The sequence below is a fragment of the Carassius gibelio genome, chromosome A16, assembly GCF_023724105.1.
Source record: "Carassius gibelio isolate Cgi1373 ecotype wild population from Czech Republic chromosome A16, carGib1.2-hapl.c, whole genome shotgun sequence".
In the NCBI taxonomy this organism is placed as follows: Eukaryota; Metazoa; Chordata; class Actinopteri; order Cypriniformes; family Cyprinidae; genus Carassius; species Carassius gibelio.
The window spans coordinates 13,867,836-13,882,654 of NC_068386.1; the positions used below are offsets into that span (position 1 = coordinate 13,867,836).

At 38.5% G+C, this 14,819-nt stretch overlaps 1 protein-coding gene across 4 annotated transcripts in view; it reads left to right on the forward strand.

Moving 5' to 3' along the window:
- Positions 1-14,819, forward strand: part of LOC128030696 (cell adhesion molecule 4) — a 121,624-nt gene that overhangs the window by 72,149 nt on the left and 34,656 nt on the right. Inside the window, exon 1 of one of the 4 annotated variants that reach the window (XM_052618535.1) lies at positions 8,259-8,837. The exons of 2 other annotated variants lie outside the window; for them this stretch is intronic. In XM_052618535.1, the coding sequence (XP_052474495.1) occupies positions 8,756-8,837 (82 nt within the window). In that variant the 5' untranslated portion in view covers positions 8,259-8,755. Of the gene's footprint in view, positions 1-8,258; positions 8,838-14,819 lie in introns of those variants that run through there. One more of the 4 variants, XM_052618538.1, reaches the window with a different exon arrangement.

Genomic DNA, 14,819 nt, shown 5'->3' on the forward strand with positions numbered 1-14,819 from the left:
ATCTAATGATGTTGTGACTCAGGCTTTGGTTGAAATTACAACACAATTCCTGGTTATCACTAGGACTGGGTAAAAATATTGATATTTGTTATAGTATATATTGATATAGTGTTCCCAGTATTGATTCTTAAAATCAAGCAAGATCAAATTTCTGCTAACTGGTCTTAGGGTGTGAAAGTTGTACCAATTACACAAAACCCACTCAACTGTATAGTTTGAGTTGTGTTGTTTTGTTTTTAAATGTATATTTTTGTAATGTACAGTATCAAGTTGGAAGGTTCCAGCACCGTTTTTCATCAGGAGTGAGCACATCTGCTGAATCTTAAGTGTCACTGTAAAAAAAAAAAAGTAAAATATAAACATTTTGCCAGCAGTTGTGAATTTAAGTTTGCAGTCTGTATTGAATGTGATTTAATAAAACAGTATGTACCCCAAAATATTGGCCAGATCCACCTTTAAAGGGATAGTTCACCAAAGAAATATAATTTTGTCAATATTTACTCATGCTCAAGTTGTTCCAAACCACTATTTATTTCTGTCACCTGCTGAATACAGAAGAGGTATTCCATAGTATTGCCCCCCTCAAAATGATGAAGTCATTGGGGACCAGCATATCTTCTTTTATGATCAGCATAAGAAAAATACAGTTTTGGAACAATGTAAGGCAGAGCAAATGATGACATAATTTTTATATTTGGGTGAACTATCAATTTAAGTTGATTTTGCCAGCTGGAACGAAAAAAAAAAAACAAACAAACATGCAACCAGTGTAGTTCAGTGATGTACAAATGACTCTTATGAACTGGTTCCTTGTGGTGAATCAAAGGTGTGACCAGTGTGGGCCGAAATGTAAATGTAATTTTTAATTTTGCCTTTCCTTTAGTGTGTAATATAGCTGTTTGTGCATGTAAATGATCTGCAGAGTTTCAAAGCACACCAAAGGGAGCTAATCTCTCCAAACAGAAAACACTTGCCTGAAATGCCTCGTTTGTAGTCCTGTCATCATTTCTGGGACTTGGTTACGTTGCCATGTGACATGTTTGCATTGGTCCGCTTTCAAAGAACAGCTTTCTAAATGATTTCGCAATGTCCAGGAGACTTATGCTTTTTCACTGTAAAGGCAAAAAACATTGTAAGAACAGACACTATAGTTACCATAGATATTACTGTATATTGTTCATAGATGAAAACCCGATTATGGTAAAGAATTTATATTTCTGACAAGTTCTCTATGTGGTGAAGCCATCACAACAGACTAGGTCAGATGCAGTCAGATCAGCCCAGGGCTTTTCAGAAGGGTGAGGTTTAAAGAGAGATGGGAATAACAGAATGTTTCCTGTAGAAGGTGAAAGAGGTGAAATGTATTTCCAGGAGACACTAAAAATAAAATTATGAACTTGTATATGAGCACTTTAAAACAGTCTGACACACGAAGGTCATTTTGGACATGCTGGACAACAAAATGGACATTAAACATTACACTTAAATCTTATTCATATTCAGTCAAATCCAACTGAATCAATAGCTTATGAATCACTATTAAATTGAATCAGGTAATCTGTATTGATACACAGTTACCACATAGTTACCTCTGATGTGAACAAATCATAGAGAGTCAACCAATATATTAAAAAAGCTCAGTGCTTGTCTCTCACCCACCTTCTAACAATTCTCTAATTCAATACCGTGTATCTACGGATGCCTTATTCTTGCAGTCTCTATTTCTGTGTCTCTGAGCGTCTGTGTCATACGTCTCTGACAGTGAAGATGCATTAAGTGAATCTGTATTCAGTGTCTCTGACAGTGACGACATATTCTGCCATTTCATAATCTTGTTTTGAAGCTCAATGACATTATAACTTCTATCATGGTTGGGTTTCATTCTTTCAGTATTCTATGGCCATTTATTTATTTATTTTTTTTTGTAATTTGATTTGCTGTGATTTGTACTGGGTCAGAGAAGATGTTCCTGATGCACATTTTCTGTCTTAAATAGGTTTCAGAACCCAAGAAAAGATATTATATTCAGCACAGAACTTTTCACCATATTTAGATTCACCTCCTGTAGATTTATTTTGGATGACATACATCGTTTTATATTTATAATGACTATTCGGCCTAGTTTTGCCTGCAAGCGTTTGTCTGTGGGTAATCAGGATACAGATGTAAAACTGGAGTCTTGATTGATCCTGATTGATTGATTTCCTTATTTATTTTTATTTAAAATTACTGTAAAAAGTGTTTTTGAGAGTGCCTCTCCTTTACATATGACCCTATTACTGACTGGATCATTCATTTTAGATTCATAGTGCACATTCACAATAGCAATACGATCCCTTTCGATCATTTTTCTCCGTAATTTAACTGGAATTGGAATTTAATTATGCAAGTTGAATAATGAACTCGTTTTAATCACTCTAATGCTCTCAACAGTCTGGATCGGTCTAGAAGCACAACTCTTGATTAATTGTGATTGCGGTTTCTTCCCATGATTCCTCATCCCACTCCTCGGTCTCGTTTTAACATGATCATGTGCTCTGTCTTTCACTTTTCCCTTACAGACACCTCCGTCATCTTCATCCTCGCAGCATAAATGTCAAATTAAACGGCTTCCTCTTTGTTTTGCACTCTCTCTCTCTCACTCTTCTCTCCGTTGCCCTCTCTTCTTCTCTTCCCAGCATGCTGGCTTGTATAAAAGGTTGTTATGTGAGTTAGGTGTTAATTGGTTGCTGAAGTTCATTAATATTCTCCTTGCGACTTTGCTCATCAAGAGCCAAGCGGAGAAAACTGATGAGTGTGTGATTTCGCTCCAGAGAGAGAGAAAGAGAGAGAGAGCGAGGGAGAGAATGAGAGAATGATTGAGAGGGAGGAAGAAAGAGCAAGGTTCAAAGCCTCGCTGTAAGGTCACTGGCACAGAAAGAAAAAAAAAACAGTTATTTAGAAAGAAAAAGACAGAGAGACAGTCTAATGCGGTGAACAGAGAGAGAGAGAGAGATAGACAGAGAGAGAAACACTGTTGATAAAGAGACTCTAAAGGGCACTTTTCAGAGAGGAACAGAAAAGGAAGATTATGTTATCATATGGAAAGAAATAGTCCCTTTGTGGGCTGATAGATAACTGGCAGAATGGGGACGAGACGGGAAGGCTTGGTGATCACGTTCTTGTTCTCCTGTTCCTTTTGATAACAACATGCGGTGCTGCTCAGCAGGCTGTGATCCCGGTGAGAAACAGCACACACAACCTGCGAGAACACGCTTCCTGTTGACCAACTTTATTCAAGTGTGTTTGTCTCTCTGCAGGAGTTTGTACTTACCAGCTGAACCCCGACTGTACTGCAGTGCAAAGGCAAACGCACAAATGTGTCAACTGACATCAAATATCAATTGAATTATTATCAAATCAATCGTAATTCAATCAAATTTCTCAGTTTTAGAATTGGTGGAGACTTTAACATTGCATGATAGAGTATCATATTTAGAGGTTTTCTCCGAACAAACGTACAAATGAGAAACATCACGAGCAATTTATCATATTATTAATGTTGCTTTTTCAGTAACAAGCTACTAGGGAATATGTAGCAGTTGTAGCGTGACGTAACAGCTATATCATATTTGTCACGCTGTATCTCACGTGCAGGTTTACAGCCTACTGGGCCGAGGCAACGATCAAATAAGTCTGATTTATTTGAGTGAATCAGTTCATTCGGGAAATTTAAACAGAAACTATTTTTGTACAGAAGTGCGCCAATTACTTGAGCACCAGATTAGCGTATTTGAAGGGTTTCAGAGGGATCGTGTGACCCTGAAGACTGAAACCTAAAATAAGATAATTAACTAAGAGGATTCAAATATATTTAGAAGTTTAATTATATAAATATCATCTGATAAGATGTTTTTCAGATTTAAAAGAGACTGAGAACATAAAGTTTGAGTTGATACGACGGTCAGAACATTCATTAGTAATACAATTCGTAGCTGAACAATCACATACACTACACATGATATTTTTAAGAAAATGAATTTTATTTCTGGCAAACGGTTAATTATTTGACTTGAGCAGCTCTGTAGTGCAGCGGATTTGTTATTTTAGTTTAAAATGTTCTGTGTTTACAGCTTCATTATAATTGAAATGATTCGGAGCACAGTCTGTTACAGTGTTTGTGCTTTTAGAGGGGTATTTTAGATGTACAGTGCTGTAAACGGCCTGTGTGTAGGGGTGACTGGGGTTAGTTCGTTTCAAGTGCTTTAATAGCGTCCCTTAAATTGAGACTTCGGCAGGACTTGGATTTCTGTTTCGTCTGTATTTTGTTGTTAGTCAACTGTGTGCGTGCGCCTCGGGGTTTGTGTGTGTGTTTGTATAAAGGGTGATAATTGTGCTCATAGGTTTTGAGTTCGTGTGAGGTTTTAATGAGAAGAGCTCACAGGAAGCTGTCTGATTGAGTAATGGCTGCCGGCTTGGCATAAAAGCCTGGCACTAACAAACAACGAGACTCCGAAGGAAAGAGAGAGAGAAAGAATGCCAAGAAAGTCTTCCACATACACACTCAGTGCCACATGCACTCATTTCGCTCTCTCTCGCTCTTACTCTACGCCCTTCTTCTCCTCCAAGAGACTAAAATCCAGTCCTCCCACACGCATTATTATATAGCCTGAAGGACAAAACGCAAATTTAATTTGTGATAAGCAGAACATAGGATCAGCGCATCAAAAATACTCTGCACCTTTTCTGCTGATGCACCAGGATTCCTGCACCCACGGACACCCACAATCCCACCTGCAGCCTCGGGCTTTCCTGGACCGAACCGTTGGTGTTGGATTAAGTTTTAAGAGCCTTAATGTCTATGGTATCACGAGCAGCAGAGTGTGTACGAGGCATGCATGAGTTTTTTAACATTACCCTCATGCAACTATTAAGTCATGTCCCTTAAGTGTTTTGCAACATTGGGGCTGGTGTGATGCCAATGAAAAATGAAATGATTGGGATGCAAATGAGGATAGAGGAACAGTAAAGTGGACTCGTGCTGCACACAACTGTAATGAATACACACACAGCTGCATCAGCAAGTAATAAAGCATAATAAGTGTGAGAAGATGAAGTTAAATCTGTGCTTCTACAAATGTAACAATTTTGGACACAGATGGACATGGCTGTGTAGAGACGTAGTCAGGAGTCATCCAGAAAAGTAGTCAACTGGTAGGTGTGTTAATGTTACCAACACACACACACACACACACATGTATTTATACAGAAAACAATAGTGGTTGTTAAACAGGTGGATGAATGGGTGGTTAGGTGGATAGAGAGATAGATAAGGTGGATAGATGGGAAGGTAGGTGAATAATAGGTAGGTGGTTGGATGGTCAGGTGGATAGATACCGTAGGTAGGTAGATCAGGTGGATGTCTATATGGATTGATGAATAGAAAGGTAGATGGATGGATTGGTGGATTTGTAGGTAGATAAGTAGGGGGGTAGGTACAGTGGGTATAGAACAAAATCACTGCCCTTGTAAATAATCACATTTCTTTGCTTTGCAGCCTGAAATGAAGACTGACACAGTTTTAGTTTTATCCAGTTATATTTACTCAGTGCAACTTCTAACATCAAAGGGAAAAATATATGACAGCAACATGTCAGAAAAAAAAAGTATATAAATAAAAAACAGAATCACTGAGTTGGAAAAGGACTTGTAAACTCAATCAGGTGTAGCTAAGCACCTTCTCAATGGAAAAAGTCTGGAGATGGATTCAAAAAATACATTTTTTTTTTTTGGTGGGGGGGGGGGGGGGGGGGGGGGGGGGGCTTTGTCATGCTTTGCAATGCCTAGAAGCACAGTGAAATATATTATTAAGTGGATCAGGACGTCACTCCAAAAAAAGTAAGGAGGAAACTGAGCAGAGAGGCCAACAGCAACTCTGAAGCAGCTGCAGGAATCTATGACAAAGAGTCGTCATTGTGTGCATGTGACAGCAATATCATAAATTCTCCACAAATGTTGCTTGTATGGGAAGGATGCAAGAAAAAAGCCACTCCTCAAGAAAGGCCGCATGCAGTCATGACTGAGGCCATGTCCACAAGTACATGGGTATTTTTTTAAGGGACCTTTTTTTTTGCTGGGACCGCTCCATCTTTCAGTATCAAACATTGTGCAAATCCAGCGTCGATCTGAGCCATGTTTAGAAAAAATTTGTCATAGAAATGATGGAAACAAACTGCATCTACAGTTCCCTTAATACTGGGTTCTTTGGGAAGCTGGACAAGGTTATCTTTCCCTCACATCCAAAACACACTTATTTGGAGACCTTCTTTTTGAGCAAGTCCAGTGCAGAGCTTCCATAACCTGAATGAAGCACATTGACTGGCACACACTCTTGCTATCGCTCTATATGCTGTGTGCACACTAGAAGTGCCTATAAAAGGAATTCCGCCCTCCGTGATGTCATGATCATCATTTAGCAACATTAAATGCATCAGTGTAAACAACTCAATGCATGAAATAGTATCAGAGCCAGCCCACCCCCCCCCCCCCACCCCCCCAAAAAAAATTAATATGTTCCAACAAAATATTGACACAAGAGGGTGATCCTTATTCCAACTCACTGATTGTTTTTTTTTGTGTGTTTTTTTTCTGACATGTTGGTGTTATATCTTTAACTTGGATGTTATAAGTTGCACTGAGTAAATATAAACGGATAAATCTAAAACTGTGTCAGTCTTCCTTTCAGCCTGCAAAGCAGCAAATATTTGATGATAAATTATCTTTTCTATACACACTGTAGATAGGTGAATGGATGGATGGGGTGGATTGGTAGGTAGGTGAATAGATGGGTAGATGATGGATGGATGGTTAGGCGGATAGATGGGTAGACGAAAAGGTAGGATGATGAATGGATGGGTAGGTAGATTGACAGGTAGATAGATATATGGATGGATGATGGACCTTTTTCATACAGAACCTTTGAATCAATCAACTAATTGACTAGTCTGTCCACATCCCCTTACTTCCCGATGCACACACTAGATACTGTTCATACATGAATACACACATTTATGTGCACACAGCTTAGTATAGAACAGAATGTACAGCACGTCGCGAAACAAAACGCATTCATTTAGAACATTCCCTCGTGACCTTTTGAACACTCTTTGTATGCCAGACAGATAAAGACTGATCAGAAAGAAGCTGCTGACCCAGAGAGCTTTAGCAAAACACAACCAACTGTAGAAGTGAGACTGAAAGACGAAGCTGACTGACTGACTGATTGTTGTGCTTTCTGAATGAGTGCTATTATGGACTATTACCCTCCCCTGCCCTTTTACCAAAATAACGATATGTGGGATATGCATCTGCCAGCACACACACACTCAAGTATATATACAAGGGTTCTCTTCCGAATTGTGTCCGTGCAGTTTCAGGAGAGGTTATACCAACATCAAGCAGATTACTCAAGGAGTTTTGGACTACGGGTTGAAGAAGAGAAAGAAAAGAAACTACTTGCAGGAATCAGAAGATCTTCCACGGATGGACAGCTTAAGAAATAGAGAGAAGGAAGAAAGGAAAAGAGAGATGGATTAACTTTGACTCAACCTTGGTGGAAGTAGGGAAGTTGTGTGACGACTTTGGGGAAAATCGAATGGAATCAGGCAGTTACCTGAGGCACAGATCTGAAGTTGTGCTCCCACACAGTGAATATCAGCCCTGCCAATCACTGTGTGTGTTAGTGAGGATCCCGGCTGTGCTCAGTATCAAGCCGTACTTAGAACACTAGTATGATTGGCTGTTCTGGGCTTTAAGACACCTGCGCACATGGTGCGATAACACTTAGCTCTTTGTTAGGGATCATTTTGGACTTCAGAGCAGTTTCTGCAAGTTATTACTGTACATGCTTTTTAGTGTTTAAGAGCAGAACCTTTTAATATTTCATACATAGATGTGCGTTATCCAATCTCAACTTCAATTCGATGTCAGATTGTTTATAGATTCGGTTATATGACGCAAAACACATTGAAAATCGCCTACCTGTACTTCCATTGTTGCGTGCAGCCCTAGTCGCACAAATGTGGTCGTTTAACTTCTTACAGTTTGAATACTCATTTGAAATCTGGTGAAAACGGTTAGTAGACTAGATAGCAAATTGACTTATAATTGTTTCAGCGAGCCAGAGTCTGGTTGCGGTATCAAAGTGTCTTTCTGGCACGCGGCGTGCGTTATGATGAGGTAAATGTCAGCGGGCTCTGCCTCGCCACGAAAGAGAAAAACAAACTCGCTGGGGTGTGAGGAGAACAACAAGCATTTCATTAGCGAAAGCTTCTGTGGGATTCAAATCTGTGATGTGGTCAGCCGGCTACTGTTAAATATATAAAAACAGCAGCCTTCTGCATAACAAGTATGATATTATCTAAAAGTGACTACGCCATTAGTGTTTGCAACATTTGAGCTTAGTCTTTGAGTGCTAATAAGTGGTTGGACGGCAAAGTTAAGTGTGGAAATTGCCACAAGATAGGATTCTCTTTTCAGTCTTGAACGCGGAGGATTGTTTTAATTAGCCGCCTTCGGTTGGTTGTTATTGCATGTGATATTAGATGCATAAGGATTAAAGCGCAGCCGCTAAAGGGATTTAGTTAACCCAGCACTTAAAGAGCACTGGTTTTTAGTGTAGTAACTTTGCTGCGGGTTCAGCTGTGTAGCGTGTGCTGAATTGTGCAGTCATCAACCACAGAGGCCTCATTGATCAGCTACCGAGCCTCAATACACAATGAGACGAGGCCAGCGATCTCTCCTCCTCTCCTCCACCCCATCCCTCCTGCTGCGATCCCTCGTTCTGCTCTCTCTCTGCCGTGAGTCCTCACTTTTCTTGCTTTACGTCTCCATCTGTCTCGTTCCTCAGCACACCTCGAAATGAATCTTTCTCCTTCTATCTGTAACCTTATGAAAGCTTCTCTCATTTCTCTTCCTCATCTCTGTCTCGGCCTCTCCGTTCCTCTTAATTTTCACCAGTTCCCTTCTCCTTAGACACTTTTCTCTGTCCTTCTCTCCGCCTCAGAGGAAGATAATTTATGGGAGGGAGCAAAGAGATTTGTGTGAAGAGAAAAGAGGATACATGGAGAGGAGAACGGAGGCTGAGTTAGCTGACGGATTTATGATTGAAGGATCAGAGAGGAGTATGGACCAAAAACAAAAGATACAAACTAGAGCTGTCATATGCTTTTTTTCCTTCTCTTTTTTAAATGGGCACCAGTGGAAGTCTTGACTGTATATATTTGTTTTGTTTTGGTTTTACTCATTACTTTTTGGATAAGTAAATACGAGAGAGAATAGAGATTTAATTTACCAGGGTCAAATCCCGACCTAATAGGCTCTTTTAAAATAAAGCAAGGAAAATTGCAGCAGAACTTGACAGCTAGTGATCAACCTGCATTTTCACTGTATGGAAATGATTTGACATTTTGATAATGATCCTTTTGTGTTCCGCCAGAAAAAAAGGGCATATGAGCTTGGCGCAACGTGAGGGTGGCTAGATGATGACAGATTCTGTTCAATTAGATTGACCACATTTAGATTGGTACAGCATTTCAGATAAACACTTTGCTAATTAACTAAATTATGTTTTTGATGTTTAATTGTACATGTTCATTTCCCATTACTTTTACTATAATCTAACGCTCACTTAAACACCAATAAACTAATAACACTGTTAAATCTAATCTTTAGCAAATCTTCAAATCTCAATATTGTGGTAAGGCCAAATTAACTTTAACATTCATTCATTCATTAACATTCATTAACATTCATTCATCGAGTGTAGAATTTGATTATCAGCTATTTACCAGTAACTATTTTTTAAGGTTATTATCATCTTTTGGGTGTTACGATTGTAACAGTGTATTATGTATTATGTGTGTTATCCAGCTTTTGAAATATTTCAGATTCTGCACAACTTCTTAGTCGCTTACCAGTCAGTTTGTGACACCTGAGTAGGTGAACATGATAAAACAGCCAGATGTTGTAAATTGACCAAGTTTAGACTGCTACCTTATTCGGATGGTAAATGTTTCTGATGGGGACATCTGTAAAAATACATTTACATAGTTCCTCAGTGATAAAACGTATGCGATTGGATGAAAATTAATGATGAGGTCTGTGGTCCAGTTTAACATGACAATACATTTAATAATAGGAAAATAAAATTCAATTTTATTTTTTCTTCATTCGTTTAAATGTCATTTTTAATAATGGGAAAATGTATGCACTATGGTTTAATGTCTTTCTTGCATCATATTTCTCAAAATGATTGTCATTTTAAAAATGTGCAAAGTAGCAGAAACTAGTTATGCAGCCTCATTTATAGAAGGCAAACATTTGACTACTTCTTTGACTACTAGTAAAATGGTTAGTTTTGTGAGCCCTTATTTAATATGAATAATAACTTGTATAACTTATTAGATGAAAGTCAACATAGGAAGAGCAAGATGAAGAAACAAAGAAGAGTGATGGCTTGTGAAAAAACTCACAGAGAACAGACATCTTGTAGAAAGAAAGGAAGAGAGGAGAGTGGTAAAACAAGAGCCTGAAGTTGAGAGGGAATTGTTAATACAACCATTAAAATGTGCAGAACACTGGGGAGGAAGGAAACGGCAGTATAACAGTGAGGGGAATGGGACGAGTGAGCGAGAGTACAGACTCTGTAGGGACAGACAGGCAAGAATGAAGGAAGGAGATATGACAGTGGTTTTATGGAGGATAACCCTTAAATTCACTCAGGGACTTTTGCAGTTAAAGAGAACACGTATTCAAGAGGAACCTCAAGGAGAACCGAGATTGGCCATTTTATGGTGTAATTGCTGTTTTTCCCAGAGTATGTGCACTTATAGCTAAGCAAGGACATTTTTGTCCCTGTTCTCTGTGACTCAGGTTGATACTTCAGGTTGAAGTCCACGCTGTACATTATAATGTTGTGATTCACTTGTGGAATTTATGATTGATTTTAGTTTTTAGTGTTATTAATGAATTGTAAAATCTACATAACATGAAAGTCAGTATCAGCTTATTGATATCATGAAGGTTATTTGTGCAATGCTTTTCACAGCTTCAAAGCGGTTTTATAGAAAACCATGAGATAAATGTTTGTAATATCTTTAAATGTTTATGCTTTTTAATTGCTTTTAGCAGAATAGAACTGGGTGATGATATAGTTTACATTTTGCGACAATATAAGCAATCAATCAGTTGAGATTTGCTCTGTGGTACAGTATATATCATCATACGTGAGTATACTATATGTAATCTTTGCATAACTTCCTTAATGATATTTCTAGGTCATTAAAAAAAAGTGACATTTATTTTGTATTCAACGGTCAGATGTTCATCCAGTGAAGTAGAGTTAGCGCTTTGGACAGTTCTAGAGGACATGATCATCAGGTTTTACACACTTGTGAAGTTCATGCAGCCTGAGTGCTGCAGTTATTAATGCAAAAGGGGTTCACACAGTACAAATACCAAGACATTCTGAAAGTCATTAAATTACTTTTTCAATTCAATGTTTCACTCAACTGTTATGCTGTAATGGAAAAAAATATATTAAATTAGAAAAAGGCTAAATAGAAGCAATTTCAGTGGTCTCAGACATTTGAACCCTGTTGTATATTCATAATCTCAGCAACAAAAAGCCATTCTCTGCATCAGCATGTGTGTATGTGTGTGAGTGAGAGAGCCTTGGCAGAATATGCTGTTATGTAATTCTCACCAATAAAGCATTTTTTCTCTAGCAGTTTAATGTGAGATGCTGTTGGGGATGGGAGCCAGGTTGACAGGAAGAATTTGTGGATGCGAGGAATTGTGGCGGTCTGGATTTCTGCGCTGGCCGTAGGCTAACTCTCCCAGGCTAGCCTGGTGTAATTGCCCTGTAAATTTCCCTTAAGCTCCCTTTGTTACGCCCGACTGTAAATGTCTCTGCAGTGCTTCGAGACAGTGTGTCAGGAACACGCAGGGGTCTCCGTACTGCTCTGACAAACAAGCACATGTCCACACACACACACACTCACACATCAAGAAACCAAGGATACCAGGGGCAGAATAACCTGAAGGAAGTGGTCTAGAGAATTGAACAGATGGATGGAGGGGAAAAGAAGATGAAATGGAGTGAGGAGAGAGTATACCATAATATGGTTTAGAAAAGAGCAGCGTAAAACATGAAGGTCAAAAGAAAGAGAGCGCAGTGGTTGTGGTGAGGGGAAGAGATAAGGGAGAACAGGAGCAAGAAATCACAGATGGAGCGATGGAACAGGAGACGAAAGAATTACCATCATGAACAGACAATGAAACAGTGAAGGGGAAAATATCTGAAGCTTCAAGGACATACTTAAAAAAAATCTTAGATCAGTAAATAAATAGGCTATAAGAAAAAAAAATATATATATTTTCTTTTACTTCCTATTTTATAAAGGAATAGTTCACCAAAAATAATAATTCTGTCAATTTACTCATCCTTATGTTGTTCCAAGCCTGCATTCCAACTGTGGGACATCAAATAATATTTTTAAGAACACTGGCATCCAAGCAACAGACCCCGTTGATTTTCATTGTATGGAAAAAAAAAGAAAATTTCTTATTTACACTAAATATTTTAGCCTGTAGGTATTATATCCTTTTAGGTCAAAGAATGAAAAATAAATTAAAAAAGGGTTTTTAAGTTTGTCCTGTTAAAATGATCAGTGAATTACCTCTGTTGAGGCACTTCATGAAAATCTTTTCTCATAGAAAATACGATGAAGCACTTAAAATTGCAGTTTAAACCAATAGAAATAGAGAAAACAATCAGAATTGATACATAGTCTTGAAACAATAAATTTTCGTTAACATTATCATTTTGGGCTTTTACTGACACCTAGTGGTGTGGAGGTATCAATTTTGATTTCAAGTAAAGTTGTCTATTATCAGTAAGGCTGCAGGAATAAATAGAGTATTATTCAGCTGGTCATGTGATCTAAAAATGGTCAAATGGTAAACCTGCTCCATATAAAATTGTATTTCTTTTTTTAGCTGACTGAAATGTCTGGAGTATTTATCTGAAAATGTCTATTCAGTTCTTTGTGTTAAACTATTCAATGAGGGACAAAATTACTGCAGGAACCTTCAGTCTAAATAGCCAATTATTACAGTGATGGCAAATTTTTAGTCATGTCAGTTTGACATTTTCAGTTCAGTCAAGACATTTACTTAAAATAATTACTTATAATAATTAAGTAAATGGATTCAAGAAAGCCCCTTATTGTGTGTCCTTCATTAACTTTTATGTTCAACGAACTCTTCATTTTTTACTGTGCAGCTTTAGAGTAAGGATACGGATGAGAGAGAATATATGAAGGCAAGTATATGGATGTAATTAGACAAGTGGAACAAAGAGAAGCGAGATGGATGTTCAGTCCATTTTCTCCTCTCTTTGCTTTTTGCGTGTCCTTTTCGCTCCCTCCTTCCATTTTCCCCTCTGCTCTTCCTTTCTTCCACTCTCTCTTGCCTGCCTGGACAAAGCAGGATGATTATACTGCAAGACTGAGCTGTAGAGCAAATCACTTTTCTGAAGGACAGAGATAGAAATAAACAGGCCCCTCACTGGAGAAATAGCAAAGAGAGAGACACGAAAGAAATGATGAAGAATCCATGGTAGGGAGATAAAGAGGAGGAAAGTTAAAGGGGTCATATGATGCGTTTTCAATTTTTCCTTTCTCTTTGGAGTGTTACAAGCTCTTGGTGCATAAAGAAGATCTTCAAAGTGCTTGTTGTTTCTCATTTCTCCAGGCGTGGTTTTATGTTTATGTAGCACGATACGCAACGCAATGCGTAAAAAGCGTAAATGTGTTTTATTGTTTTTGTCTTGTGGTGCGGTGACACATGGCACCACAGTATGGTAAGGAGCTTAACATGTCAGTCACACGTTTGTGGAATTTGTGGCCAATCACAATTCACTGGATAACTGGCCAATCAGAGCACTCCTCGTTTTTCCGAACAATGAGCTTTGTAAAAATCAATGTGTTTCAGAAGGCGGGGCATAGAGGAGAAACAATAATGTACATTATGTATAAAATAATGTGTTTTTTTAACCTTAAACCACATTGCATTACACCAAATATTGTACTTTTTAGCAACATTGTATGAGCCTTTTAAGGAAATTTAAATTAAAAGAGACATGGCGGAAAATTTAGAGAAGGTTACAAGGAGAAAACCAGAGGGAACAAGTGACAGATGAAGCCGGATCCAGAAGAAAAGGTAGCTTAGTGCGAGGGTTAAGGGGCTGCAGATAAGAAAAAATAGGGGAAAATGAAGGAAAGAGACGGGGTTTGATGTTAAGGAGGAGGTGGGGGAGCCTGTGTAGGTGTGAAACCAGAAGGGAATGAGATTAGTCAGGAAAAGCATGCGGTAGGAGAGGGAATTATGAGTTTTAGACAGGAGCAGAAAGCGTAAAAAAGAAAAGAACAAAGAAAAGAAGGGCAGGGGATAGAAATATGTCAGATTGTAGAAAAGACAAGGTTCTCAGGGAGATAGAACTGGGAAAGACAAAGAATAAGAGAGTGACAAATTGAGATAAAAAGGAGAGAGGAGATTTGCAAGGGAGTATGTTTTACTGATGGCGTGAATGTTTTTTTTTTTTAACCATGATTGGCAGAGAGCAAGATTCTCCAGAGTGGTGGTTTTAATTGTAGACCACAGAGTGAAAGGAAGAGATATATAAAGATAGAAGCAGGGAATCTCAATCCGTCTACTTGCTCCTTGCTCACTGTTTACCTGAGACATCAAGTTAAGGGACGTCTGGGAGCTTCAGGTTG